Source organism: Trichosurus vulpecula, chromosome 1 (genome assembly GCF_011100635.1).
Source record: "Trichosurus vulpecula isolate mTriVul1 chromosome 1, mTriVul1.pri, whole genome shotgun sequence".
Taxonomy (NCBI): domain Eukaryota; kingdom Metazoa; phylum Chordata; class Mammalia; order Diprotodontia; family Phalangeridae; genus Trichosurus; species Trichosurus vulpecula.
The window spans coordinates 337965642-337993389 of NC_050573.1; the positions used below are offsets into that span (position 1 = coordinate 337965642).

A 27748-nucleotide genomic window follows, 5' to 3' on the forward strand; every position below is an offset into this window, starting at 1 on the left:
TTTCCACTGTTCAGCCAGCTTGAAGGCCTGTGGTTTTGCAGCCCGCTGCCTGAGAAATATCAAGTTTATAGTGTCTCACCAGCAAGGTTAAGGAATGAATTTTCCTTTAAAAACTTTTACTGTAACTATTTTGGATGGAAATCTTTTTCAAATCAATAACATAATTTAACTTTTTCTTGATGACAAGCAGCATCACTGTAAACATTAATTGTTCCTACAACAATAGCTTACAATATTAAAAGCTATTTTGCCTACTTATGTTTCCCTCAATGTCCAGAAAATGTTATTTCTTGTTATCTGTGTTACTTTCTTTGGCTCCCCATGTTATGATTCCAAACCCCATCTCCTCCATGAATATTTCCTATTTTTTAATGCTCATACTCTATGATGGGCTGGGGAAACCAAGCAGGTTAGAATTGTGTCAAAAAGAAAAATAAATAGGCTCCAAATGAAGGCCTGAAGGGATCTATTCCTGAAGCTTAAGAAATCTACATTGTCTATTTCACAGGCTTTATTTGCTTATTAACTCAATCATTTATTGAATTATCAATAATATCAACAAATATTTATTGAGCAACTGCTATGTACAAAAGATACAAAAAAAGGGAAGATGTGAAACCTCAAGAAGTAGCTTTCTGGCATCAAATAAAATATACCATGGGTGTTCTTTATTAACCACTCCCCAAAGATCATTTGATAAAACTGATTTAAAACACTTCCAAAATCATTATGTTATCTCTTAGATTGTTACTTTTAAAGACTTGGGACTAAAAACAATTGCTTCACTCATGGGCAGTGAGTAGCATTTAGCAGAAAATAAATATAACAATTTCAGAGTCCTTTTATTTTTAGGAAATAATTAACGAAAGATAATTCAACTCCTTGTGGAGAATTTGCAAGAGGAGGAATAATGATGATGATGATAATGATAACATAATAATGACAGCTAACATTTACATAATGCTGTAAAGTTTACAAAGTTCTTTATATGTTAATTAATTTGATCCTCACAACAACTCCATGATGTAGGTACTACACCATTACCCCTATTTTACAGCAGATGGAGACACAGAGAGGTTAAGTGAATTCCCTAGGGTCACAAAGCCAATAGTGTCTGAAATAAGATTCAAACTCAAGACCGCCTGATCTCAAGTCCATGTTCTACCCACTGTGACAATTAGCTGCCTAGGTGATGAACATGTAGATAGTTTTTGATGTATTAGTGGAGGCAGTATGCACACCAAAGAGATCAGAGATACATTCAAATATGGAAGAAACAAGCCAAAGATAAAATATTTTAACTGATATATTGGAATTTTAAATTGGCAAAGCAACGTATGAATAAAAATATCAGATTACTAAAGAGAGGGGCCTTCTAATTCACATGTAATAGTAGATAGGATAAAAAGAATTTTCAAAGAATGAACACCTGTGATTTTAAAAAAATAACATTAAAAGAAAAGAAATAAAAATATACACTTATATGGACTGTTTTAAATGTTGACGCTGAATTTGATTTATTTCTTTTTATACAACATCAAATCTTTTTTCCTGTTGCAAAATATGGACTTCCTCTGTGCTCCACCCTGAGTTCTCTATAAAGCTAAAATTAACATATTTTCATTTGTTTTGGTTACTTCCTTGTTCAAGCCCTGTTGCCTTTGATAATTTAAATCATCAGTGATGCCCATATGCTGGATTATTTTAACTTTAATATGTTTTATTTTCTATAAAATCTTTTTTGCAAAATCCTGTTAAACTTTTCGGGAGAAACATTTGGAATCCAGGATTTTTAAATTTATTAAATCAAAGCTACCTTCGATTATGTAAAATGAGATCAAGCAATTGACAGTAATCTCTTTTAATTTGTCAAATATAAGTTGGTGAACAATTTCATTCTGAAAATGTTATTTCCCAGTGGTTGGCTCTGCGTAACAATCAGTGCGCCATTATGAATTTGGAAAAAATGAAAATCACAAAATGAATTTTTTTCACAGTTGACATACAAAAAAATTTATTCCATTAGACAGTGTCCCCAACCTCTGAGGGCAATTTTAAGCTTAAAACTGTACTCAGATTTTTGGGATACCCTGTAATATAGTTAGCATACATATATTGTTTCTGACTGAGGTGGCCTGAGAATTTATTTTCTGATATAAAAGGGAGTACTTTACTTCAAATAGAAGTGGCCCCTTTAGTCATGGTCCTCCATTTCTAGTAGAGGCCAAGCTAAGTAAAACCACATCATTCATCTCCTCATGGTCACTAATAAATTGGACACAGAAGAAAAAAAAATTAGCTGCCTGGAACAGAGGACTGGGGCCCTAGATTACTGATTGAGCTTCTTTCCCACAAGGAGCCTGGGAACTCTGCCAGATCAATTATACCAATGGCCCTCTCTTTTCTCCCTTTCCATCTCTTTCTCTAGGTATCTCCTTAACCTTAATCCATTTTTTCCAGCTGACATGTCTAACCGGTTTTATGCCCTGGGTTTAAATTGTACTACCTGTGTGACTTGTCAATCCATTTCCCTGGGTCTAAATTCTCTAATCCTAAAATGATTGGGTTGGAACAGATGGTTTGAGGTCCCTTCCAATGCTAGATCTAGGATTCTATGACCTATAACCCTTCTGCTGCCATCTTGATAAAATACTACATAAATCTTAATTCTCCTTCCCAAGGAACACAAATTGTTATTGAATGTCCCTTGGATGGCTTAGAATGTATAGAGTTTAAATGATACCTACAAAAATAGCATTGTAGGAAAAGCCCTGGATTGAGATTGAAGAGCTCTGCCATTGGTTGTCTAAATGGCTTTGCAAGAATAACTTAATCTTCTGGGACTCAGTTTCCTCCTCTATCAAATATAGGTGTTGTTGTTGGGCTACCATGGTGGTTGACTTTTGGGCTTTAAGTAAAATGACAGAATCCATAAATGTTGATTCAGAGAGCTTTTAAAGTATAAAATGCTCTGGGGATAAAAAGGAATAAGGGAAGTTTTAGAGTAAAATAGATGAAATCAAGGTTAATTTCACAACCACAACAATGCAGCAGTAACAAGCTTCTTTGATATATACACATTTTCACATGTAATTTTTTTAAAATCTTTTTTTTTATTTTTTTTTTTTTGGAGGGGGGAAGGCAGGGCACTTGGGGTTAAGTGACTTGCCCAAGGTCACACAGCTAGCAAGTGTGTCAAGTGTCTGAGGCCGGATTTGGACTCAGGGCCAGTGCTCTATTCACTGTGCCACCTAGCTGCCCCACATGTAATGTTTTAAAACAAATATTTAGGATAATTTTGGAGGAACACATCACTGGCATTCAAATTTCCTTATGGAACCCTTTATCACATCACTTGGAACACAATTTATGAAACAATGCATTAGATGATTGCTGAGGTCTTTTCAAGTTAAAAAGTTTTATAATTTAATGAGGTATACTGTAATTAAGAAATATAATAGCAGACACCTAGTCTAGCCATATATGACTTCTTCCTGTAAACTTAATTTAAGCTTGTTCAGTAGTCTAAATATAGTGGCCTTCTCAAGCCCAATGCTTCACTGTTATACCCTGCCCTGAGATCCATGGGCTCTTCATTTCTCTGTCCAATTTAATTTAAAATTAGAATTCAACATATTTTGAAAGAAATAATCACCTAATCCATGGAGGAGCTTAAAGTAGATAGAATTAGACACCCTCAACAATAGAAAGGCTAATATTTAGTTGAGCATGGGGATTGGAGGGAAGCATTCAGGAGAAAATAAGAGGAGTTTTAAAGAACAATCACCCATGGCAAGATTATGAGACAGGACAGAAATGTCCTATATTCCTAGGACTACTTCTGCATAACCAACATAGGAGCATTTATCTACATGTAAACTACGGAGAAAAAAAGGAGGAAAGCAAAGTGGTTACAATTTAGAAGGCAGTCTGTCACATTCTACATCTATTTCCCATTTTTTTTAAAATACAAAAGATCATCCTCTCTTTACCATGTGAAAAAAAAATGAATTATAGAGCATCAAAGATCTTTATGTAGACCAAAGGAGTTCAGTAAATAACAAATATTCTTTATTGCTACTAGAAGGGTTCATGTTTTACATTCTTACTAACAAATTAGTATTCTTAAGCCATATAGAGTTTTTAGGGAAGGCAGTGTGGTGTGGTGAAAAAGATAATCAGAGTAAGCCAGGAGACCTGTATTCAAGTACTAATTCTGCTAACACTGTGACTGTAGGAAGGTTCTCATCATCAGGTTGTGAATCCACAGATTAACATTGCCTACTCCAGTGCCCCTCCAAAGCAAAATAAGGAACTCTTAGAAGAAACCACTCATTCATATCAAGAGAAATGATCAGAATTTACATCAAGTAGATGGCCAAGACCTGAACTAAATGGACTTTACTTAGCTGAAGAATATTTAATCATTCTGATAAACACACACCTACCTAAACTCATCTTTAGAAGTAAACTGGAAGCAAGTTGAGATCATGATCACAGGTGAGGATCTGAAGGAAGTAGTAAGAGTTAGTAAATACCAGTCTGAAACTTCATCACTGATCCAATGCTCCTCTGAGAACTGACAACCTAAGGTATTTATGTTAAAGGCTTCAGGGAGGTTACTTCTGTTGACACACAGGATAGCTGCCAACAGAGTTGGAAGCAAAACTGCCAAGCAAAGAAAAGGAAGCTTTTCTCCCTTTCTTTACAACTCTTTCTCACATCATGGCCTATCTTCTGACGTATTGTGCCCTCTTTTTGGCTCCTGATTGTTCAAACCCCCCCCCTCAGGTAAATTATACTTCATACCAAAGGGCTCCATGATTCAAAATATCCTCTGGCAACACCTTCTATCCCATCCCACTCCAATTTCTCCCCCCCTCAGTGAAGCAGTTCTTGGTCAGATATTTAACAATCATCTAAAGATGGTCAAGCAGTTTATTAAAGCAGTTCCCACCAAAGGATTGATGATTGATTAACCAATTATTAATTGATTGGCTCAACCTTCCCAGGGCTTATTTGCATTTTAAAAGAAAAGCTTGTTAAGCAAAATGAATCTGAAATGAGTGGGATGTATATGTGTAAATTAGAGCACCGCTACCTTCCCACACCCTCTCTAAGCACAAACGGCAGGATAACAGGGGTTGAGAAATATGGCACTGCACTTTGGAAAGGCTGCCCAGCCATGGGTCGAGGGGGGGATCTTAACCTAGAGTTTATGAACTAAAAATGTTTTGACAACTATTTCAATATAATTAGTTTCCTTTGTAATTGTATGTATTTTATTTAACATATTTAAAAATATTGTTCTGGGAAGGGGTCTATAGTTATCACTAAACTGCCAAAGGGGCCCATGACACAAAAAAGGTTGAGAACCCCTGCTCTAGAGGATGTCCAAAGAGATTGATTAAAGGAATTCAAAAAGATGGTTTGGTGGGAATGGTGACTGCTACAATATTACTGAGCCCTCCCACAGGTATATTCATCTACACAGCTGCTAGACAAGTCAGGCACTATGCAAAGCCAGCCCACTTAGTGAAAGCTGGAACTCTGAACTGATCAGGGCAGTCAACAAACTTATTTGGGTTATCTTAGCCTAGGCCTCACTGTAGCACAGAGGTGAGCCTGGGTTCTAAAAGGCTATGCCAACAGAACACAAGCTCTAGAAGGTTCTACCATGTTGGAAGGGAACCCAGCAACACTCACTGCTTTCTGAGTGCCAACCTAGCTAAGTACAGAATGGAATGAATTCTCTGGCTGTGGCCACCTGTATGTGTAACAAAGAAAAATATAAAATGGCCTTCAATCTCGTGAGGCCGTTCCCACTTCCAGAAGTCACAACGTCACAGGGATGTAAAAGGTGGCAGAGGGTGCTACCAATCACACAGATTCTAGACTGTCTTAGAAATTTTAGATAGCTGCTTCTACTATAAATGTTAAGATTCTTGCCAAGGGACCACTGGGCACATGTACCAGTGGAGGAATTGAATCATATGTAAATCTTGAGATCCTATAAATAAAATAGGAAAACAAAAAAAGTGGTAGAGAAATGGAAGAAGGGGTCACAGGTTTTTCTTGGAAAGGCAAATAAATGAGTTGACAGAAAATGGTTTTATAATGTGTTCAAAGGTAACAAGAAACATTATTTCATGAGACATTTGGCTATTCCATATTACAGTGCTCATGATAAGCATTTACAAAGACAGCACCATGAAAATACTTGTAGATTCTGGGTCAACATCATTTGCTTGCAGAAGATGAACTGGCAAAGAAAGTCTATAAAGACCTAAATAAGACCCTCTAAATTAATAAGTATACAGTATACTTTAATCCTCATTGACCTGAATGCAAAGATCAGCATAGAAAAGGATAAAAAAAAATTATTCACCATGTCCTTGGAAAATTTATTACAACGAAGAAACCAAAAGAGTATAGAAGCCAATTTAGCCAGGAAACACTTGATCTCTTTGCCAGAAAGGAATATGGTAGCCAAGGCAATAACGATTAAAAACATAAATTCATTAGTAAAATCTCATGGAAAAGTAGTATGGTAGATTATAGGCAGTACAAACTCACAAAATAGCAAAAAGCAATGGAGTAAAAATAAATTTATAGAAAGTTTAGCTACAGACTCAAGGAGGCAAAAACATCCCAAGGGCATAAAACTGGAAGGAGGTCAACGGACAAAAAGAATGGATGAAAAAATGGAAATAATCAGTAAAAATTTCTATAAAAGTAGTTCTCCATCAACTGCAATGAAGATACCACATTTGGCCTTTAATATTGCATATTCTGATACGCTGCATTATGAAATAGAAACGGCAAAGAAAAGAAAATGAGCTAAACTTAAAACTTCTTGTTATGAAAAAAGTCAAGGGAAAAAAATAACAATAATTGTTGACTTATATGTCTATTTTCCCACTTCAAATTTTTTTGAGAGTAATGAACAAGAGCATGCTTGATAAAGGTGTGAAATGAGAACAGTATGCTTTTGCAAAAAAGAATCAATAGCAGGCTGAATCTGCAGTTATACAATTGGCAGAAAGGTGTTGAAGAGTGCAAGATCCCTTGATAAACACTGTTTGTTGATTTTTTTAAGCACTTGTTTCTGTAAAGTACAATACTGCCTTAAAGATTCTCTTCTAGTAAGGTATCTTCCATGCATGTGCGGAAATGATGCAACATTCCTTGAGAGATAACAATAGAGATAACTGTGTTTAATGAATCTTGGCTCATTAATATTTAGGCATAAAGAAAGCAGACTATGCTAGACAGACGTGTTTGCCACTGCTCTGGAAGAGGTCCGGCTCAGACTCCAAACTGAAGAAGAGTTCCCTTTACAGATGAAGGAAATCCTCCAGATTTTCCTGTGTGTAGATGGCATGGCACTAATTGCCTCAATCCCCAAAACAACAAAGAACCAAATAAGTTCATAATGACTTAATGGAATTCAGCCTATTGCCCATGACAAAGCAGGAAGATGTGGGAAGAGGAAAAAAAAAATTAAGTGCTTAGTATGTGGAAAGTATAGTGCTAAGTGCTTTACAAATATTATGATTTCATTTGAAAAACCAGTGGATAAAGCCCAGAATATGACATGAAGTAGACAGGCAACCCAAGGGCTGATCCAATCAGAATATGTAAATAGGACAGACATTCTACTTGCCTGACTAACTCACCAAAGAATTTAATAGAAGGAGGAGAGCAAGCTGGATTGCCCTTGGGAAAATAAATAATGCTTTAAATGATCCCTAACTTTTCCTTGAAACAAAGTTCCACCTTTTAAAAAAAATACATTCATTGATGTCGTATGGCTCTGAATCATGGAATATCATAGTCAACAAAGAGAGTTTCATATTACCCCAAGGGAAAGAGAGAGATGCATGCTGGGCATGAGTAACCTGCAACACATTACTGAGCTACACAAGAGAGTGTAGGGTAGAGGTAGAGAGTGTAGCGGCCTAAATGGAGCTAAACCAGTCACATAGCAAGAAGAAGGCATAATCGATGTACATCCTACATATGTCACGGTATCCACATAATGATAAAAGATTTAGAAGAAGGTCCTCAGTACATTGGTCAGACCCAACGTGGACCACTTGTGGAAGAACATGGATGAGTCACAGAATGAGAAGACATGGATGGAATGTGATGAGTATCAACTGGAAGGAATATTCATACTGCTAAGAGGAAACATCAGTTTAACTTATTTCAACAATGACCTATTAAACATCTACCATGTAATAAAGCATCATACAAATAATGACGTAGTCTCTGACTTCAAGTGTTGTGCATTATTATTACTATTATTATTATTATTACTACTAACCTGGGATTTCATTATAGATTATCACAAACTCCCAGTGAAGAAATTTCCTTTACCTGAGTAGATCAACACCTATTGTGCCATTTATAGTTTTAAGAGTGCACCAAGCAATTAAGTGACTTGCCCAATATCTGTCTGAAGTAATCTTAAACTCAGGTCTTCCTGACTAAAAGGCATCTATCTCTCCACGCCATGGTTGGAGACAGGATATAACATGTATAAAAATTAGTAAGATACAAGGAAGAATATGAGAGGGGCAAAGAAGATATCCCAAGAATTTTAAAGAAACACAAGCCCCTTTACAACTGAGGCTCTCCTGTCACTCCAATAAATAAAGGTTCAAAATGCACCTGATCTGTACATTAAAACAGAGAAGAATATTGACAAGCAAAGATATGGAAGAAATATATTCCAAATGAGAGAAGGTGGGAGAGTGCATGATAAATAGGGGATATAGCTGATAGTTCAATTTCACTAGAAGGAGAATATTGTGAAAGGGAATGCTGTAAAATTGGGTTGGAAAGATTCATTGAAGGCAGGCTGCAGAGGGCCTTAAAGGCCAGGAAAATGACATTTTATCCTATAATGATTACTCACATTTATATAGTGTTTAAGATACAATATCATTCCCATTTAACAGATGAAGATATGTGACTCTGAGATGCTGTCAATTTCTAGAGTTCATATAGGAAGTAACAGAATCAGGCTTTCAACCTGTCTTTTAACTTCACATACTACTACATCCTTTCCCTTATATCAACACTGCCTTATAACGGTGGTTCCCAAAATAAGATCGCAATCCTCTGGGGGTTGTGGAATGACTCTAAGGGGTACATAATTAATCAACTGTAAGACAGGATGATGAGTTGCATCCCACCTTCCTAGTCACACCTAATTACAACACTTTGTGTTCACCAGTTATCCTTTCAACATTCTCTCCAATTCCACATTCTCCACCAACCTCTTTTTCTTCCTGCTCTAGGACGATGTATTAGCAATTTCGATTTGAAGATCTTTCCCACCCATTAATAGGCCATGTGACCTGCTTACATCACAGGAAGCCTGGGTTACATGTGGTGGGAGCTTCTTGACAGGAAAAGGAAATTATGTCACAGAATACGCTGAGAGAGAGAGAGAGAGAGAGAGAGAGAGAGAGAGAGAGAGAGAGACAAAGACAATACAACTGCTGGTGGCTGCTAAGGGCTGCCCTCGTGATTGTTAGAACTGAACAGGCTGACTTAGCTGTACTGTGAATTTGTCTGGGGAAGACTCCAGCAGGAGGTTGGAGAGGTTTTGGGATGCTGAGGTTCCATATTGTGATTTTCTGTACTGAATGTTTTGGGTTCCTTGCTGTTACGATGAAGTGGACTGATTGGCTGTGGGAGCTGAGCATTTGGTTATGGGATATGATTCTCTGAATGCCTGAATAAGTGGTTTACTTCTTCTACCTTCTATGTGGAGAGTCTCAAATACTTTGTGATACAGAACTACATAGGCATTTTGACACTTATCATCTATGTTATTATTGCCTTAGGACCCTCAGGATGGACCTCCAAGATAGTTGGGACATGCTGTTGAGAAAGTTTCTCCTTCTCCTCAAGTGTATCTGCACCCTGTCCCCCAGATCATTTTGTGGTTTCCCCTCTGAATTCCGGGCCAGTGGCTGGTGAATGAGTCCCTTCATCTTTTGTTTCTTTTTTCCCTTCTTCAGTAGGACAGACTAAGTCATACAGGATGAGCTAGCAATTAAGGGGCCACCAATGACCTTAGAGAAATCATTTGTAGTAAAGTAGTATGGACAAAAACCAAATTGCAAGGGTGAGGTATAAGTGGATCCTGTATCCTTGATGCCATCCCCAACCATCTTTTCAACCACAGTGTCCCTAACATCACCAACCTCTTCTCGAATTTTCAATCTAACCCCATCTATAGGTTCTGTTCCCAATATCTACAAATGCTCAAATTTCTTTCATCTTACAAAAAAAAAGCCCTTTATTAAAACTTACCACCACCCTCAAGTGACTGTTCTGCATTTCTCCTCCCCTTCTTAGCCAAACTTCTAATAAAAGCTACCAATACTATCTCTACTTCCTCTCCTCTCACTCACGTCTCAACCCTTTGCAATCTACTTTCTGACCTCATTACTGAACTGAAACTGCTCTCTCCAAAGTTAACAATAATCTCATGACTACCAAATCTGTTGGGCTTTTTTCAATCTCCATCCTTCTTAACCTCTCAGAGGCCTTTGGCTCTGGTAACAGCCCTCTCCTCCTAAATATTCCCTCACAACACTGCTTCCTCTTGGTTCTCCCCCCTGTCCCCCATCTGACTGTTACTTATGAAACTCCTTTACTATACCTTCCTCCATATAAAAACCTTTGACCATGGATATTCCCAAGGCTCTTTCTTGGGACCTCTTTTCTTTTCTCCACTCTCATGGAGTGACTTCATCAGATCCCATTGGTTAAATTATTAAAATAAAATGCCGATAATTCCCAGATTTATATGCATTTTCAGCTCTACTTTCCCTTCTGAGCTCCATTCCCACGTCTAACTTCTTAATCAATATTTCAAACTGGATGTCTGAAGGGCATCTCGATTTCAAGATGTCCAAAAACTAAACTAATTTTCTTTCCCCAAAACTTACTCCTATTCTGAACTTCCCTATTTCTGTTGATAGAACCACCACATTTCCAGTCACCACAGCTCAAAGTCTCAGTGTCATTCTTGATTCCTCACTTTCACTCTCTTGACGTATCTAATCAACTGCCAAGTCTCGTCTTTTCCGCCTCTTGCTTTTCTGTCCCCTCTCTCTCTCTCCATAGACACAGCTACTACCCTTGTTCAGGCCCTCAACACCTTTTACCTGGACTACTGAAAGAGCCTCCCCGTTGATATCCTTGCCTCAGATCTCTCCTTCTCTCATCCGTCTTTCACTCAGTTGTCTAAGTGATTTTCCAAAAGCACAAGTCTGACCATGTGACTCTTCTAACCCAATAAACTCTAGCTATTCTCTATTACCTCTAGAATCAAATACAAACTCTTCTATTTGGCATTTAAAGCTCTTTGCAACTTAACTCCAACCTACCTTTTTGAAGTTTATCAAAAAATACTCCCTTCACATACTCTATAGTCAAACCAAACAGGCATCTTACTGCTCCTCCCACAGGACACTCCATTTCCTGCCTTCATGATTTTGTAGGGCTGTCCCTGATGCTTGAGATTTACTTTGTCCTCACTTCTGTTATGAATAAAAAGTTTGAGAGATAATTTCTGGGTAATTAATCATTTTATTAATTATGCTAGCAGATAATTAATAAAAGGGGTCAGTGGCACTCTGGAATGCCAAAGATCCCTCAAGGAACCCACTCAATGCTTATCTAACCTACACTCAATACTTATCTACTGGGTGTTCCTGAGACTAGAAATCAACTCTGACTGGTTAACAATGAGAGAATAAATATAATGAGGTAGGCTTCTTCTAATGAGCTGTTGGGGGAATGTGACTCTTGGTTACTCAGTCTTGGACAAAGAGACTTATCTATATCCATATCACCCCCTCTAGGGTAGTCTAGACAAAAGGGAGAATCCACTTCTACCCAGACCTGACTAAAACACAATGGGCCAGGATCTATCAATTCACCTAAACTAAAATTACCTTTTGATCAGATCTAAACTTTCCCAGTTAGGTGCCTCTCACTCAATATTTCATCGATGTCAGCCCTGTACTGTAAAGGCTGTCTGAATAACCTCCAGAGGTTGATTTCTAAATGAGGAAAAGGAAGAGGAAAAAACCTTAGTCCTAATTCAATAATTGCCTGTTAATATAAGAGAGAAATAATAATTTCTTTAACCTCTTAGAATCCCTAGCTTTCTTAAAAATCAGTTAATCTTACCTTCTTCATTGAAGTTTTCCTAAGTCCTTTCTCTCTCTCTCTCTCTCTGTCTCTCTATCTCTCTCTCTCTCTCTGTTTCTCTCTCTCTCTCTCTCTCTCTCCCTCACCCCCATTTATGCATATACTTTTGTGCTAATAGACTCCAAGACCTTTGAAGGCAGAAACTACAGAAACTATTTTGTTTTTTGTCTTTGGGTCCCCAGTACCAGAGACATAGCTGTCACTTCATAAATACTTCTTGGTAGACTAAGGGATTAACTAGGAAAAGAGAAGGAAAAAAATATAGACTACCATTTCTAAAAGATTAGCAGTGTGGCATGGCTGTGTAACCCTTTTAAAATCACTTAGCTCTCTCAGTGCTCCAGAAAATCCTCTAAGATCCTAAGTTGAGAGAAAGACACTGACTTTAATTGGCAGAGGCGGTTTCCTCAAGCCGGAGTTCCTTATGCTAATGAAATCACAGTCCCAGTCCATCTGTGAAGGGGAAGAAAGGTATAGGATGCTAGCTGGAGAGGGTAGGAATATCAAGGGAAGGTGTTTTTCTTTGTTTGTTTTTAAGGTTAAAGGGGTACTTCGAATGTTTATAGGCAGAGTAGAAAGAGCTAGGAGAGAGAAAGGAGATGAAGATGAGAAAGAAAGGTGATTATCAACAGACCAAAGCCTGTAAAGGGATGGGAAAGGATGAGATCAAAGGCAAAGGGGGCAAACACATTTTCTAGGATGGAGTGAAAATACTAATTTTATTGAATTTTGAACTGACAGCATCCTTCTAATATTTCATCTGCAAACTGTCATTCTTTTCAATAATCATTCCAAAAATAAATCCTGCATCTTAAAAAAGACTTAAAATCATATGACTCACTGCAAGAGACTGGAAAGTTTAGTATCAAGAAAATGCAATGGAAATGAATTATTTCATAATCATAGTCTTATGGGTAGTAGAGATGACAATGTTTTCTTTCATTTTTTTCACTTTTTGTAAAGTAGGTTATTAGCCCGCTATCCTCTAGCTTTTGTTATCTGTCATTATTATTGTGTCCTGTATTGAAAGAGCTTCCCTGAACGATTAAAAAAGGCAATTATTAAGAGTTTGCTATATACTAGGCAGGCAGCTAAGTGGCTCAGTGGATAGAGTGCTGGGCCTGGAGTCAAGAAGACGCATCTTCCTGAGTTCAAATACGGCCTTAGACGCTTACTGGCTGTGTGATCCTGGCTAAGTCACTAAATTCTGGAAATGGCAACCCCCTCCAGAATCTTTGCCAAGAAAACCCCAAATGGCATCACGAAGAGTCAGACACAACTGAAATGAATGAACAACAACATATACTAATCACTGTGCCAAGCACTGGGAAAATAATTCAGCAAGGTAGTCCCTGCTCTCAAAGGGCTGATATTCTAATAAAGACAACACATATGAGGGAAGCAAAGATTGGGAAAAAAGAGGGAGACAGCCAGGAAGTGGCAGGGGGGTCTCATTCTGGGAAATAAAAGTGAAAGTTCCCCTGTCAAAACTTCAAGCCCCAGGGGTGGCAATCCAAATTCCAAGAGGAAGAAAGCCAGAGTGGCGGGAACCACTGTGTGAACGAACCACTGTTTCAAAATTTCCACTCCCTTAGCTTCTCTCTACCAAATAAATTATACAAGACTTCCCTATGTGCTTTCCACTTGAGTTTTTGGAAAAAAAATAATTTTCAGTTTGTCCCCTATCCACTTCTTCAAAGTAAAAAGAGTTTGCTTTGATTAACCTTATCAACACTTCTCATCACTCCCCAAACCAAGCCCGCATGTAATTTCCTATTTTCTCAAGAGAACAAGTCCAAACCATTCCTGATTAAATTTAACCTACAAAACAGCACTGTTTCCCTTAAAGGGCAATTATATGTTTTATATGGTGTGGTAACAGGATTGTACACATTATGCCTATTACATATCCTTTGACTTACAACCTGATAGCCTATTTGCTGCTCTTGAGAGAGAGAAAAAAAAAAAGCTGGCTAAGGAAACTGGCCTACATCCCCATTTTAATTATCTTTCTGCATATTGAAATTAATGTTTGCTGTTTTAAAATTCCAGCCCATTAAAAACACGGTTTGCCCCCAAAGCAGGCTATTAAGAATTCTCAGGCTACACTTTAGTTCTTCCTTTGTATCTCCCACCCCCTATCTTTTCTTAATGAGCCCAATTTTCTCCTATCAGCACCAATCTGCTGGTGTGGAGGAGTGATGGGAAGGAAAGAGGGAAAGGACTCATTCAGAGCAGCAAGACACAACCTTTGCCTTGTACTTTGTAGGATGGGAAATGATTTCTCCTATTTAGTCATAAATCCAAGTGGGACTTCCACCTGTGAATATGCAACATTTTACCTGCTGATTAAAGAAGTACACTGGATATTAAGGGTATATGATATATAATTGCTTTTGGACAATTAAAAGTAAATGGAAATATATGTAGTTACTGCTATAAATCTCAGTTTTCATAAGTTCTCCTACAAATGGATATTTACTAATTCAGGAACTACTAGGCCTAATTAATAGGATGTAAAATCTAGCAGGGACCCTTGAAGTCACTGAATCCAATCCACCCATTTCACATCTAAAAGAAAGCAGTAACTTGTACTATGTCACATAGCTTGCTAGTGCCTGAGCCAGAACTTGTGACCAGGTCTCCTAATCCCAAATCCCAAATGGGATGCTTTCCACCATGCCGTTTGCCTTGCATAGAGTGAGAAGCAGCAGCAGTATCAGAATTTTGATTACTAAGGCATTCATACACAGAACACTCACCTAAAAGCATAACAATAAGCCAAGCTTAGTAAGTGGCATTAAGAGTCATTAAACAATTATGAGAATCTAACCTTTTAAGTAAGGCACTATGCTCAGGCACTTGGGAGGGAGCTTTTGTGTTGATCAAGAAGATAGGAAAAATTCAAACATCTTAGTCCTTTTAACATAAACCATGCTCCCCTTCAGATGACTATTTAAGAGTTCGAAATCTGAGCTAGTAAATGTTTTAGCAATACAATTTCTCATCACCCAAGGATGGAAGGATTTCTTTTAGACATGTCACTAAGGCTTAACACCATCTTTCTCTACCTCCTGACAGGATTCCTTGTTACACATTTCAATTCCTCATTCTCAGAGTTGACAACTGATTTAAACCAGTCTCCTCTTCTAAATCACACAAAGCAGGTGCTTATGCCTGATTCAACATTAATATAATCATGTTTTATATGCTCCAACATTTTAACTCCCCAAATTGTGTTAGAAGTGTAGTTCTCATTTTCAGAATTAAAAGACTATAATATGGAAATATAATGGGGAGTTGTTTTTTAGACAATGTTACTGTTAATTTGATGAGGTCACATGGCCTGTTTATCTTGCCTCATTTTCTTTCTAAATTCTTTGCTACTTGGCAAAGTATGTTTTTTTTTTCTTTTTGGAGAAGAGGAAAAAAAAAACTATTTGCTATATTACTAAGCAATAATGAAGAATAATGAATTACTACATAAGCCATAATGAGTACTTGTATAGCATTATTTATTTATATATATTATTTATATATTCGTTAATTAATTAATTTTCATAGGAGATCTCAGTAAAGGATCAGGGAAAAATTTAAGCTCTAGTTCATCTACCTGCTAATGATTTTCACTGCCAACTTTATCAGAAGGGCAGTCTACACTTACTGCCTCCTCTTCCTCACCATGTAATCTTTCATCTGTTTCTTGGATTCTGGAAGCTGTCCCAACCACTCAACTGTAATTACTCTCTCCAAGGTCACCAATGATCACCTAAATCCCCTAACGCAATGGTTTTTTTGTTAAGTGCTCATGTGCTCAGATCTCTTTACAACATCTCACTGTTAAGGATCCCCCTTCCCTGACAGTCTCGACCCTTTGACATTTTCTTCTTCTTTGACTTTTGCAGTTGATATAACCAAATCTTCTCTTTCACCTTTTGTTGACTCTTCTTCTTCTTCATCTTTACCCCTAATGTGGCCCTTCCCTAAGGTTTTGAATTCTTTCCTCTCTTTTCCATCCAAGAGATAAAGGGGTGCCACTTCCACTGTCTTTGGCTAGTACACCTTTATCCAAATGAATCTTATATCTGTATTCCCGGTCCTGACCTCTCTCCTGAACTCTGGCAATACATTTCTATCTACCTAATGGAGATTTCCTCTTGGATGTTCTACTGACACCTAAAATTCAACAAGTATAATACTTAAAATATTCAATTTCCCCCAAAACCTACTTACTTATTTAAAAATAAAAACATATTTAATGGATGTTCACAACTTTTTATGGAAGCATCTTTTTGTTTTTGTTTGTAAATTAAAATTCTTGTGTTTACTGATGATAAAGTTCACAATTTTAAAAAAACCTACTCATTCTCCTGATATTCCTATTTCTAGTAGTATAGTCATAGGTTTAGAGGGAAGTGGCCTCAGAGGTCATCTAGTCAAACCTCCTTAATTTAGGGAGGAGGAAACTGAAATCTGGAGAAGGAAAGTGACTTGCCCAAGGTCATACAGGTAGTAAATGTCAGTAGCAGGATTAGAATCCAAGTCTTCTTTTTCATAGCCAGCATGCATTTTTTTAAAAAAATTTTTAAAGGCAGCCAGCTGGCATGAGTAGATAGAATACTGGGCCTGGAGTCAGGAAGACTAGAGTTCAAATCCAGCCCTAACAGTCTCAGATATTTAACAATCTTGTGATCTTGGACAAGTCACTCCACCACTATCTGCCTCAGTTTCTTCAGCTATAAAATTAGGATAATAGTAACACCTACCTCCCAGGTAGGGCAGGTGTTGTGAGGTTCAAATGAAATAATATTTATAAAGCCCTTAGCACAATACTTGGCACATAGGAGGCCCTTAACAAATGTTTATTCTCTATCCCCCTTTTACCATAAACATTTCAGTTTGAATCTTTGAAGTCTTCTTTAATTCCCACTCAGCTCTCTGGCCATCTCCAATGAGTTGTCAAATCTTCCACAATATCTACCATTCTTAATATTTCTTGCAACAGTGTCCTGTTTTCCATACTGTCCTCCAGCAACCTATATCATAGGCTCTCATGATGTCTTGGCTAAATGACTACCATTGCCAAATCTCTCTCTTAAAATCCATCTTCACAATGTCACCAGATTGACTTTTTTGTTTGTATATCTCTGAACACTTTTTCCCCCTCTGTTTAAAAACATTCAATGGCTTCTCATCACTTCTAATACAAAGATCATCTTCCTTAATTTGATTTTCAAGATCTTCCACAATACAGCCCTTGAGTATTTTTCCACCCTTATCTCATAGCACATAGCAGAAAGAATGCTTGATTTAATATCAAGGGACAAGTGTTCAGACCCTAGCTGTACTAGCTGTGAGCTTGTGTAAATCACTTCACCTCTGGGACACCTCGGTGTCCTCATCTATAAAATGAGGGGATGGTTTACTAAGGCTTTTTTCAACTTTGAATCTAAGATCCTGTGCTCTAGCTAAACTGGACTTACTTTAGAAACACACGCTTTGCTTTCCTATTTTTGTACTTTCGCTCAAACCATTTTTTATGCCTGACATACCTTGTCTTTCACCTTCTGATATTTTCCCAAGCCCCACTAAAAAAAATGTCACTTCCTGCAACATAAACCCTTGCTCAGTTTGCCTAGCCAGACTCTCTGACTTCCCTTAGCTCAAGGGGCAGACCAATAAAAGCGGCTTAGCTGCCTTTAGATGACTGTGCATATTTGGACAGAGGTACATGCGGACATACAACAGTTAATAATGTTAATGTGTACATTCTTGCAACTAATTTGTAACATTTGTTATGGAACTTTCCTAAGAAGACAGGATATGGAAACTACTGAAATCCTATAAAGTTTTCGGAGGGGGAAAAATAGTATAACCAGCAAAGATGCACTGTAGTTTCAAATCGCAGCATCACCGTGCTTTGCAATAATTAGCAACATCGCACTGGAAATGAAGAGGCATTTTCATAATAATAGCTCACATTTATAAGGCATTTTAAAGTTTACAAAGTGTTTTTATAAAAATGATCTCAATTAATCCCCACAACAACACAGTGATCTATGTACTATTATTATCCCCGCTGTAATGATGATGAAACTGAAGATCAGAGGCTAAGGGTTACATATCTATTAAGTATCTGAGGATTTGAACTCAGGTCTTCCTGAGTCGAAATCAAGTCCTTTATCCACAACGTCACACTGTCACGCCTCTGTGTGTTACTATCATCCTTATTTTCCACCAGATATTTGTATACCGCACAACACTCCAAGTTTAACAACTGACCTGTTGAACGTCCTGTTGGAAAACACACAGCTGAAGCCTCTGATGCAGGCGGACCTTCCGGTGCTGCCAGATGTTTTCTAGTTGCCTCTGATGGTGAAGAACTTCATGGATGACATCAAGAACATGGTGCACAGCCTTGGAGTAGTTTGCAGAGGCTGTCAATGAATCCGAACTGCCAGGAGTTAAAGGTCGTTGGAGCTTGTCAAGCAGGGATTTCCCATCTTGGCTTACCTGCCCAGGAATAAATTTAGCATTTACTTCAAGGTTAAGGGCTCTGTTCAGCATGCATTGCCTTCTTACAAATTGTTTTATACACACACACACACACACACACACACACACACACACACATATATAGGTTTCATTTCTATTCAAATATATTTTTCTATAGAAAAAATACAACTTTCTGTCAATTATCTGATTACAAGAAACCAAAAAGTGAGTTAAAATAAGAGCTATCATAACTTGGCATAACTAACAAGCAGAAACACATTTATCTGTATGAGTGTGATGGTGTAATTGTTAATAAATCGACATATACCATTCTTCCCTAAAAAGACTTAAAATCTACTGAAATTACATGGCTATTGAATTTGAATTGATCCATAACTGGTACTGCAGAAAGAGCTCATTAGGATAGGCAAACACTCATATACATAAAATACACACATATATTTGCACAGACACATATGTATATATAAATATGTATTAACGTATATATATGGATATTACAAGTACAGCAAATCATCACATAGCAACATCAAGGGTTTGTGATTTCCTTGGAGTAGGTGTTCCTTCTACCTACATAAGTCATGAGCCACCTGTAACTTAGTCAATAAATCTTACGTATACCTGCTTTACTCAGTTTCGGAGGCAGGATTTGAACCCAGGCTTTCCTGACTCCAAGCATGACATTAACTCCATTATGCCATACAGACGCTCTAAAGCATCACTACAACACAAAATATAAATGCCAAATTTGGAAAAAATTTCTTGGTTTTAAAAAACAATAACATAGTGCTGGACAATTGGTAAGTGCTTAAATTATTTGTTGACATAATTTGATAAAAATTCTACACGTGTGCCAGACAATACTATGAAAATTAACAGAGTTGGGTCTAAATACAACTAAATACAGTTTAGAGTGTTATTCAATATAGAAATTAACCTGAAAATTTTCAATTTAAGATACTGTCATTTCCCATAAGAGATTTCAATGCTATACTGTGACAGTTCATTATCAAACTACTATTAAAATGTGTGTGTGTGTGTGTGTGTGTGTGTGTGTGTATAAATAAAAGGTGGAAGTGCTAAGGATAGAGTATAAGGAGAAACATTATTTTTGCATTTATGCCTCCTCAATCAATATGTATTAAGCACCTGTTATAGGCAATACTAAATAATAAGAGATTACTATTGCAAATCATTCTGATAAAACATGATAGAAAACTATCATTAGACCCAGGAGACTTCAATAAGGTGCCTAAAATGGGAGGATTGTCATCTGGCCAGGGGAAAGGCACAGAGTGGTTTCTTAATATCTACTTTTTTCTTACCTTTCTAGCCAGATCCTTCTAAAACTGAAAACCCATGGGTTTGGATCCTTTATTAAAGGAGGGAAATAAGTAGGGACACTTCACTTACAAAAGAAGTGAGGTACAAAAAAAAGAGGAAAATATAGTAAATGTATGAAAGGATAACATCTCTGGAAAATAAATTAATAGCAAGTAAGGCATGCAGTATTTCATATCCTTTTCTATTAATTGTCTCACTTGGTGGGGGGGATTCCTAGAATGTCACATTTTTTCCCATTACCTTTATGTGAGTTCTTTGGTTAAAGGGTAACCACAACTCATGAAAGGTTATCATTACTTGTTTGCCATTAAATACATGATCGCCAGAAAAAGACTGTTCGTTAGACCAAAATATGGCTGACCCGAAAAATAGATAAATGGAACTGTGGCCTAAGTAGCAAGAAATCAAATATAAATGATTCAAATGGAAAACGCCTTTAAGGATTTTCACTGTTCTCACTAATAACAAAGGCTAAGAAAGAATGTCCCCAGATTATTTTCTAACATTTTCGTAGTCCAAGTACAAGATTAGGTGATGTCAGATTATGGAGAACCAGACAGGTGGAAGAATATTTGAGGCTCTTAACTGTGAGGGTGACAACAGGGATTGCTCAGCTGCCCTGGCAGCTGGGGGAGTGTGAGAGCCCCACTTTGGTCCATGCCCAACAACTGAGATGACAGCCCAGTTCAAGAGTCCACAGACCAAAGTTTAGTTGTGTAGGGAAGGGGTATTCTGTAATACCAAATTTTCAGAGGCTCTCACACAATAGGGGAGCTGTCAATTTCCAGTGCTAAGAACATTTTTCATATTGTCATGCAATTAAATAGCTCTGGTAACAAGAGTTTCAGTTCACCATTCTTTCCTCAAAGATGTTTACAATTCAACATCTACTTTAGCAGTGAAAACTTAACAAAGGGTTTGTAGAAACAAAAACAATTACATTTCTCCAGGAGGTTCAATAAAGACATACATTGATTTAATGAAACTCTATCATTTTCTGCTTTCCAGTCTTGTTATACCTTGTTCACCCCCACATACTCTGTGACCCCGTAACACTGGAACAAGAAAACATCTCCCAAAGGTGGACTCACTGCCTGTTCTTTATGACTGGAATCCTCTCCATCCTCATCTCCAAATCCTGGCTCCTTTGGCTTCCTTTAAAATCCCTGCTAAAATCTCACCTTCTGCCAGCAGCCTTTCCCAATCCTCTGTAATGCTAGTAAACCATTTCCTCTGCTGATTATCTCCGATTTATCCTACATATATCTTATTTTTATATAGCTGTTTGCATGTTGTCTCCCCCATTAAACTGTGAGCTCTTTGACAGTGGCTAGTTTGATAGTGAGATAGTTTTTTATCTTTCTTTTTATCTCTAGTGTTTAGTGTTCTTTTTAACCTCAAAAACCACCTTCAGGAATATATTTCTGCCCATTATAGGAATACCTGTATGCAAATGTGTTGACAGAGTTTATATAGTTAAAGGTAATAAGATTAGCACAACCTATTTCAGTAACTCAGAAAAACCTGCTTTTTTTTTTTACCCTCAGCAAAACAGTATTCTGTGGCCAAGATAAACATGATGTTAGTCTAATGGTCTATTTTGCAAAAGAAAAGATTCCAACAATAAACGTTCTTCATCCTAGCATATCCCAGAAAGAGATCAACAGAAGGAGATATTGCAAAGAAAAAGGGAAGCCAAGTAAATTATACACAATTTAGACAAAAGCCTAACCCAACTAATTAATAAAAAGCTCATGAAGTGCTAAGTACTTCAGGGCTGTCTTGATTCTACTGCCAGGTAAATTCTATTGGATTCAAACAAGCTATGTCAACCTACTTTCAATATGTGTATATTTCTAGGCATCTTTGTAGGGTGAACAGTAGCAAATTTCATATCAATTCTTATTACATTCAGTCTTCTGACATTAATTTATCTAACTGTGTGTGTGCACGTGGATGTGAGTGTTGTGTTGGGAAAGGTTATTTTATAAAAATTTTACAAATAACCAAATCAATAGCAAATATTTATAGCTAAATGGAAGGAAAATGCAAAGATTAACTAAATCAAAAGTACTTAAATATGTGATAAACAGAACTAACATGTCAAGAGTATTTTGCCTCCACTATTTAAAAGAAAATAAGTGCCTGGAATCTAAGTGAGCAATTAATTAGACTATTTTAATGAAAAGTAAATAAAGAATAATACTAGTACTAGCGTTTATATAGTCCCTACTATGTGCTTGACAATGTGCTTAAGCACTTTACAAATACTATCTTGTTTGGTCCTCACAACAACCTTGGGAGGTAGGTACTACTATTATCTGCATTTTATGGAGGGAGAGGTAAAATAACTTACCCTGGGTCACATAGCAAGTAAGGGTATGAGGCTGGATCTGAACTCAGATCTTTGTGATTCCAGGCTCAGTGCCCTAACCATTGCACTATAAGCTGCCTCTGAGGCAGAAAGAACCTTTCTTTACTTTTTCTGCCATACATGACAAAATAAAATTGTGCAGAAATTCACTGCCAAGTTTGCTAATTTCTATTTCTGGTATCTGGATCTTGAAACTTGTTACTAGATTCTATCTAGCTAAAATGACTCTAGCAGGAATATCTACCTATTCACCTGCAAAATGTCAAATTTTCATAATTATCTAAGAACAGAAAGCAGCATTAAGGGCTTCTGGCTATGGCTAAACCTGACATAAGCATCTGTATGTAGCCCAAGACCAAAACAAACTGAATATAAGGTAAATTTGTTTGGTTTAAATCCGACATTTCAGATCTAAAAGGGAGGTTGCTACTATTCGATGTTCCAGAGGAAAAATGCAGTTTCTAATGAATCTAGAAAAAATGCTGAGTAAAAACAAAATATTCTGATACCATGAAGATATAAGTAATGAAGATTAACCTTTCTTGGGAAAATAGCAATTTCTTTTCTTGGGGGCAGTAGGGGGAGAAGACAAGAGTTAAGAAATTGAGTCTAGGAGGTACAAGTGGCATAATGAGATGATCCATGCATTGGCAACTCAAGGGCAGGAGTTTGCGGTGTTTTGTTATTTTTGTTATTTTGGGGGTGGGGAAAGACCTGGGGTCAGAGGCAACAGTTACTATTTACAGCACAGGATTTAATATTCATCCTGTGTCTGGTTTAACAGGGTCTATTCTCTTCCCCAGCTCTGGTCGAACATAATCCTTTTTAATTTCGTGTTTCTGATAACGTTGAAGATGCTGAGGATAGGACGACACCCAAGGATCCCAGGAAACAAGGAAAGAGATTAGGACGGTCAAAGTTCTTGCATCTGCCCCAGATTCAGAGAAGCAGCCAATTAGTACTGGTGAGAAGTTGAAAAATACAGGATGAAGTAACCGCTCTAAGAAGTTAACATAAAAATTCAGGTCTGAAACTAATTGTCAAAAGGTTTACATACCAGCTGTGTTGAAGTGAGGGCAATACATGCAGTAGAACTGAAGACAAACTGGCTGCCTATGCCTCTAGCTTTTCTGGCCTTTCTTGAATGGCAAACTAAGTGTAACTGGAGCTTTCAGGATCAACTTCTAAAATCTGGATTGGAAATTCAGTCTTTCTGCTTCTGGTCCGTACAAAACGATACTATGCTACTCCTGCTTAGCTCCCTCTGTGGTGATTCATCTTTTCTGCCACCTCTAGGCAGTTACTTGTTACTGTTCATTTTTCAGTCCTATCTGCTTCATGACCCCATTTTGGGGTTTTCCTGGCAAAGTCTGCCATTTCCTTCTCTGGCTCATTTTACAGATGAGGAAACTGATACAAACTGGGTTAAGCTACATGTTCAGGGTCACACAGCTAATAAGTGCCTGAGGCCAGATTTGAACCCAGGAAGACGAGATTTTCTAACTCCAGGCCTGGCGCTCTATCCCGTGGGCTACCTCGCTGCCCAGGTAGTTACCAGGAGTGCCTAAATTAGAAGAGTGTTTGAAAGCTACCAAAGGCTTTCTTAATTATCTCCTACGGGCACACGGTATTACTTTTCTAGAATGGCCCCAGGTTGATTTTATGGGGAATTTTTTTTCCCTCTATAACACTGCAGCTTGGAAACACCTCAACTCTCTAGGAGATGCTTTTAAAGGGGAAGGGGAGGGGAAAAAGAAAAACAACCACTGTTTTTGAAACTTACCAGCTCTGATGTTATGCCAAAGATTGAGAATAATCTATTAAATCCAATGCAACACTGCTCTGTTTGATGAGGCTTTAAAATAATTGGTTTATAAAGTTACTATCAAGGCAACTGAGATTCTATATTCATAACAGAGGTGTAACTTTACAAAGCTAATGATTGGGGTGACTCATATATTTTGCTATTTGTTTTTATCCTACCCTAATGACAATAATAATATCATCCTGTATTTATACAGTGCCTTGAAGCTAAGAAACACAACAGGGTTTGCAGAGAGGAGCTTATTAAACCTCATAAAGTCCTGTTGAGGCATGCAGTGAGTCAGTGTGTTGTTTTTTTTTTCAAAAGAAGAAATTGAGGCAGGAAGTAAGTTCGTTAAAGTTACATAAAACGATAGACTGTCAGAGCAGAAAAACTTTGAAGATTTGCCTATCCAATTCCCTCATTTTATAGATGAAGAAACTGAAAAATAAACTGACCTGTCCAAAGTCACATGAGGGTTAGTGGCAAAGCAAAAATGAAAACCCATGTTTCTTGGCACTGTCCAGTTTTGTGGGAGTCTTACTGGTTTAAGAAAAAAAGCTGAAGCCAGTCTCTTGCCCAGATCCTATAGTTCACGCTTTATGTATTAAAGTAGTAAATGCTTTTTAATGAATAATTTGTTTCTTTTAATGATTTTAATGTAATCTAATTGGGATCTTTAATCTAGCAATATGGCCAGAGCTTAATGAATTGGTCATCTTTCTATAAACAAGAAATGTTTAGAAATAGATTTCTACAAAGGATATATACTTTTCAAATAACAAGTGAAAAGCAAAACATAATTAACTTATATAGTATCTCTAAAACTAGAAGTCAAATGTGTTGGTCTGTTTTGCTGAACTATGCTTTATTTTAAAAGAATGGTTTCTAGGAAGAGGAAGACACAGAGATGTTCTTTTTTTTTCCTTTTGTTTTCCTACATCAATAAATTATTTAAAAAATAAAACTATGTGATATCCTAACTCTCTATGTATACTGCCCTATCCATCTGGGTGATCAAGTACATTAGCTCCAAATCTGGCAAGCTGAAGCAAGCAAATGTTTATAAGATTCAGGTATGTTCCTGTTGTTGAAATACAAACAGCATCAACATGAGGGCAAGTCTAATTAAAACAGGTGTTTATGTAAAAAAAAATTACTGGCAAGTCTTCCTATTTCCTATCAACACCATCAGTACCACTAGAAACAAGGGAAGCTGAATGGAGATAGTTTAAATTTTCTCTTCCTTAACACTGAAATGGATTTTACTTAAAAGCAGGTGATTATTTGCCTTGAACCTGAACATTTCCTCATCCATAAAAAGAAGGGTTTGTTCTAGATAATCTCTAAATTCTTCCATGGATCTGACATTCTGACTCTATGATTCCTAGAGCCAAAGAGTTCATTCACTACCACCACCCTAGGGAGAAGTCTGAACAGCTTAAGAGAAAAGGGAGATCACTTTTAAAAAGATGCATGGTAGCATCAGAATTTTATTCAGCTCCATGTAAAGTTCTATCAGTCTTTTCAGAATTAATTACAGTCTTCTGGGGTGTACAGTTTCTCTACAAACATATTCTTAGGCTGAAAACATGTGGCTTAAAAGCTCGGTCTAAGAACCTTTTTATTTCTAGGCAATTTGTCCATTTTAAACAATCTGCACCAATTAAAAATCTTGTGAGACTCCATCCTAGGCAGATGGACACATGCTCCATATTTAGGTGCCTCACTGTCTTTTTGAGCTTGACGTAATAATAATAACAACATTAATTTCTGCCCTCACAGTACCTTTCTTAAACAATCTAGTTCCTTCAGTGGCTGAAAAGAACAAGGTTCAGGTATAACCTCATATTCTCTCAGAGCAAAAACACAGTTCCATGGCTACAGGCTGTATTCCTGGCCCTGGCCCTAACCAAGCATCTCATAAACATATGCCACTGCTCAAAGGGGTGAAAGAACAGTCCAAACATTATTACCACTACCTGAAATATGACTCAGACAATACATTCTATTCTCAGCAAGTGAGTAGTGCTTCTCATAGGCAAAGAAAAAAATTATCCTTCACTCTTTGTAGCAACTGGAAAAATGAGATTCAGAGAAGTTACCCTATATTACTCAGGTATAGAATTTTGAAAAAGAATCAGTGATTCTTGGAATTCTTAATTCCTTAAGCCACATTCCACCCTCAAGCATCAGCAGGATTTAGTCAGTTAATATTCTCTTAAATTTTCTGCTCTGCATACAGAATAGCATCACTTTATGCTCTACAACACAAAAGCAAGGGGTGGAGGAGGTGGACAAGAGGTAGTGGGAAGACAATGGTGTTGAATTTTTATATTATATGAACAACATGTACTAAGCAAATACTAGAGAGGTTTTGCAGGCTCAAAACAAAAAACCAAAACCTAAACCAAACATGCCTCACCTCTGATCAAGAGGAACCAATGAGAAATAGAATCCTTTAAGAGAAAAGCTATAGGCAAGGAATAAACTATTGAGATTTTTATATCAAGTATTCTCTAGGGCTTTGGACATGGTGGCCCAGTTTCTGAGATGAAGTTATGGTAAATAAGATTTTTTAAAAGAGTGAAAGGACCAAAGGCAAGAATCAGAAAAGAATACTTATTTGTAGCTTAAGATTTCTACTTAATAATAAGTTGCTCTAACATTTTAGTGTTCATGAAGTTCTAGTTTCATAAAGTTTCTCTTCTCTCTCCCCCTCCCAGATATATGTTTACATACACATGTGTGTATATTGACTTTTTAAAAACAAAAATATGGTTTGGGAATTTGGGGATGATACCCTTGAATATCACAGAGATACCTAGAGACAAGGTGCCCTTAAGAGCTCTTGAAAAACATTCTTCTCACTTGGATACTGTGCAAACATTATCTGGGAGCAGTATACAGAAATATCAGTAGGCAGTTCATAAGAGGTGGATTTAAACCCTTAAGACTTGAAACTATAAAACTAGGTTACAGAGGTAACTTTTTGACACCCAAGGATATAGATTTATATAAATTATTATTCAAATGATCTATATATTTGTTAACTCTCTCATAAAAGTAAACTCTAAAATTCTCAATGTTTTCTAAAACAAATCCTGGGCTGGAAAATAAAAGCCTTTGGTTTAAGCTAACTCTGCAAGTCTAGTAAGAGGCTGTGTAACTATGGGCAATTCATTGAACCTTTCTGTACTTGAGTTTTCTCATTGATGAAATATTTGAAAAATCTAATTCACATAGTTCCTTAAAAATCACTTTGTAACTTTAAAATAGCATATATAAATATGAACTTGCATGAGCTAATCTAATCTAATTTATGAATTAATAATAATATCTAGCATTTATATAGCACCGTGTGACAGGTACTATGCCAAGCACTTTACAAATATACTTGATTTAAAAATACATATTTTAAACATTAATCCAGAATATGCTCAAAAATAAACTGCCTTAACATGAAAAGG

At 37.0% G+C, this 27748-nt stretch overlaps 1 protein-coding gene across 1 annotated transcript in view; it reads right to left on the reverse strand.

The window, feature by feature from the left end:
* TRIO (trio Rho guanine nucleotide exchange factor) overlaps positions 1 to 27748 on the reverse strand; it is a 288299-nt gene that overhangs the window by 230238 nt on the left and 30313 nt on the right. The window contains exon 8 of the mRNA XM_036745208.1: positions 18526 to 18756. Coding sequence (XP_036601103.1) covers positions 18526 to 18756 — 231 coding nt within the window. The remainder of the gene's footprint in view (positions 1 to 18525; positions 18757 to 27748) is intronic.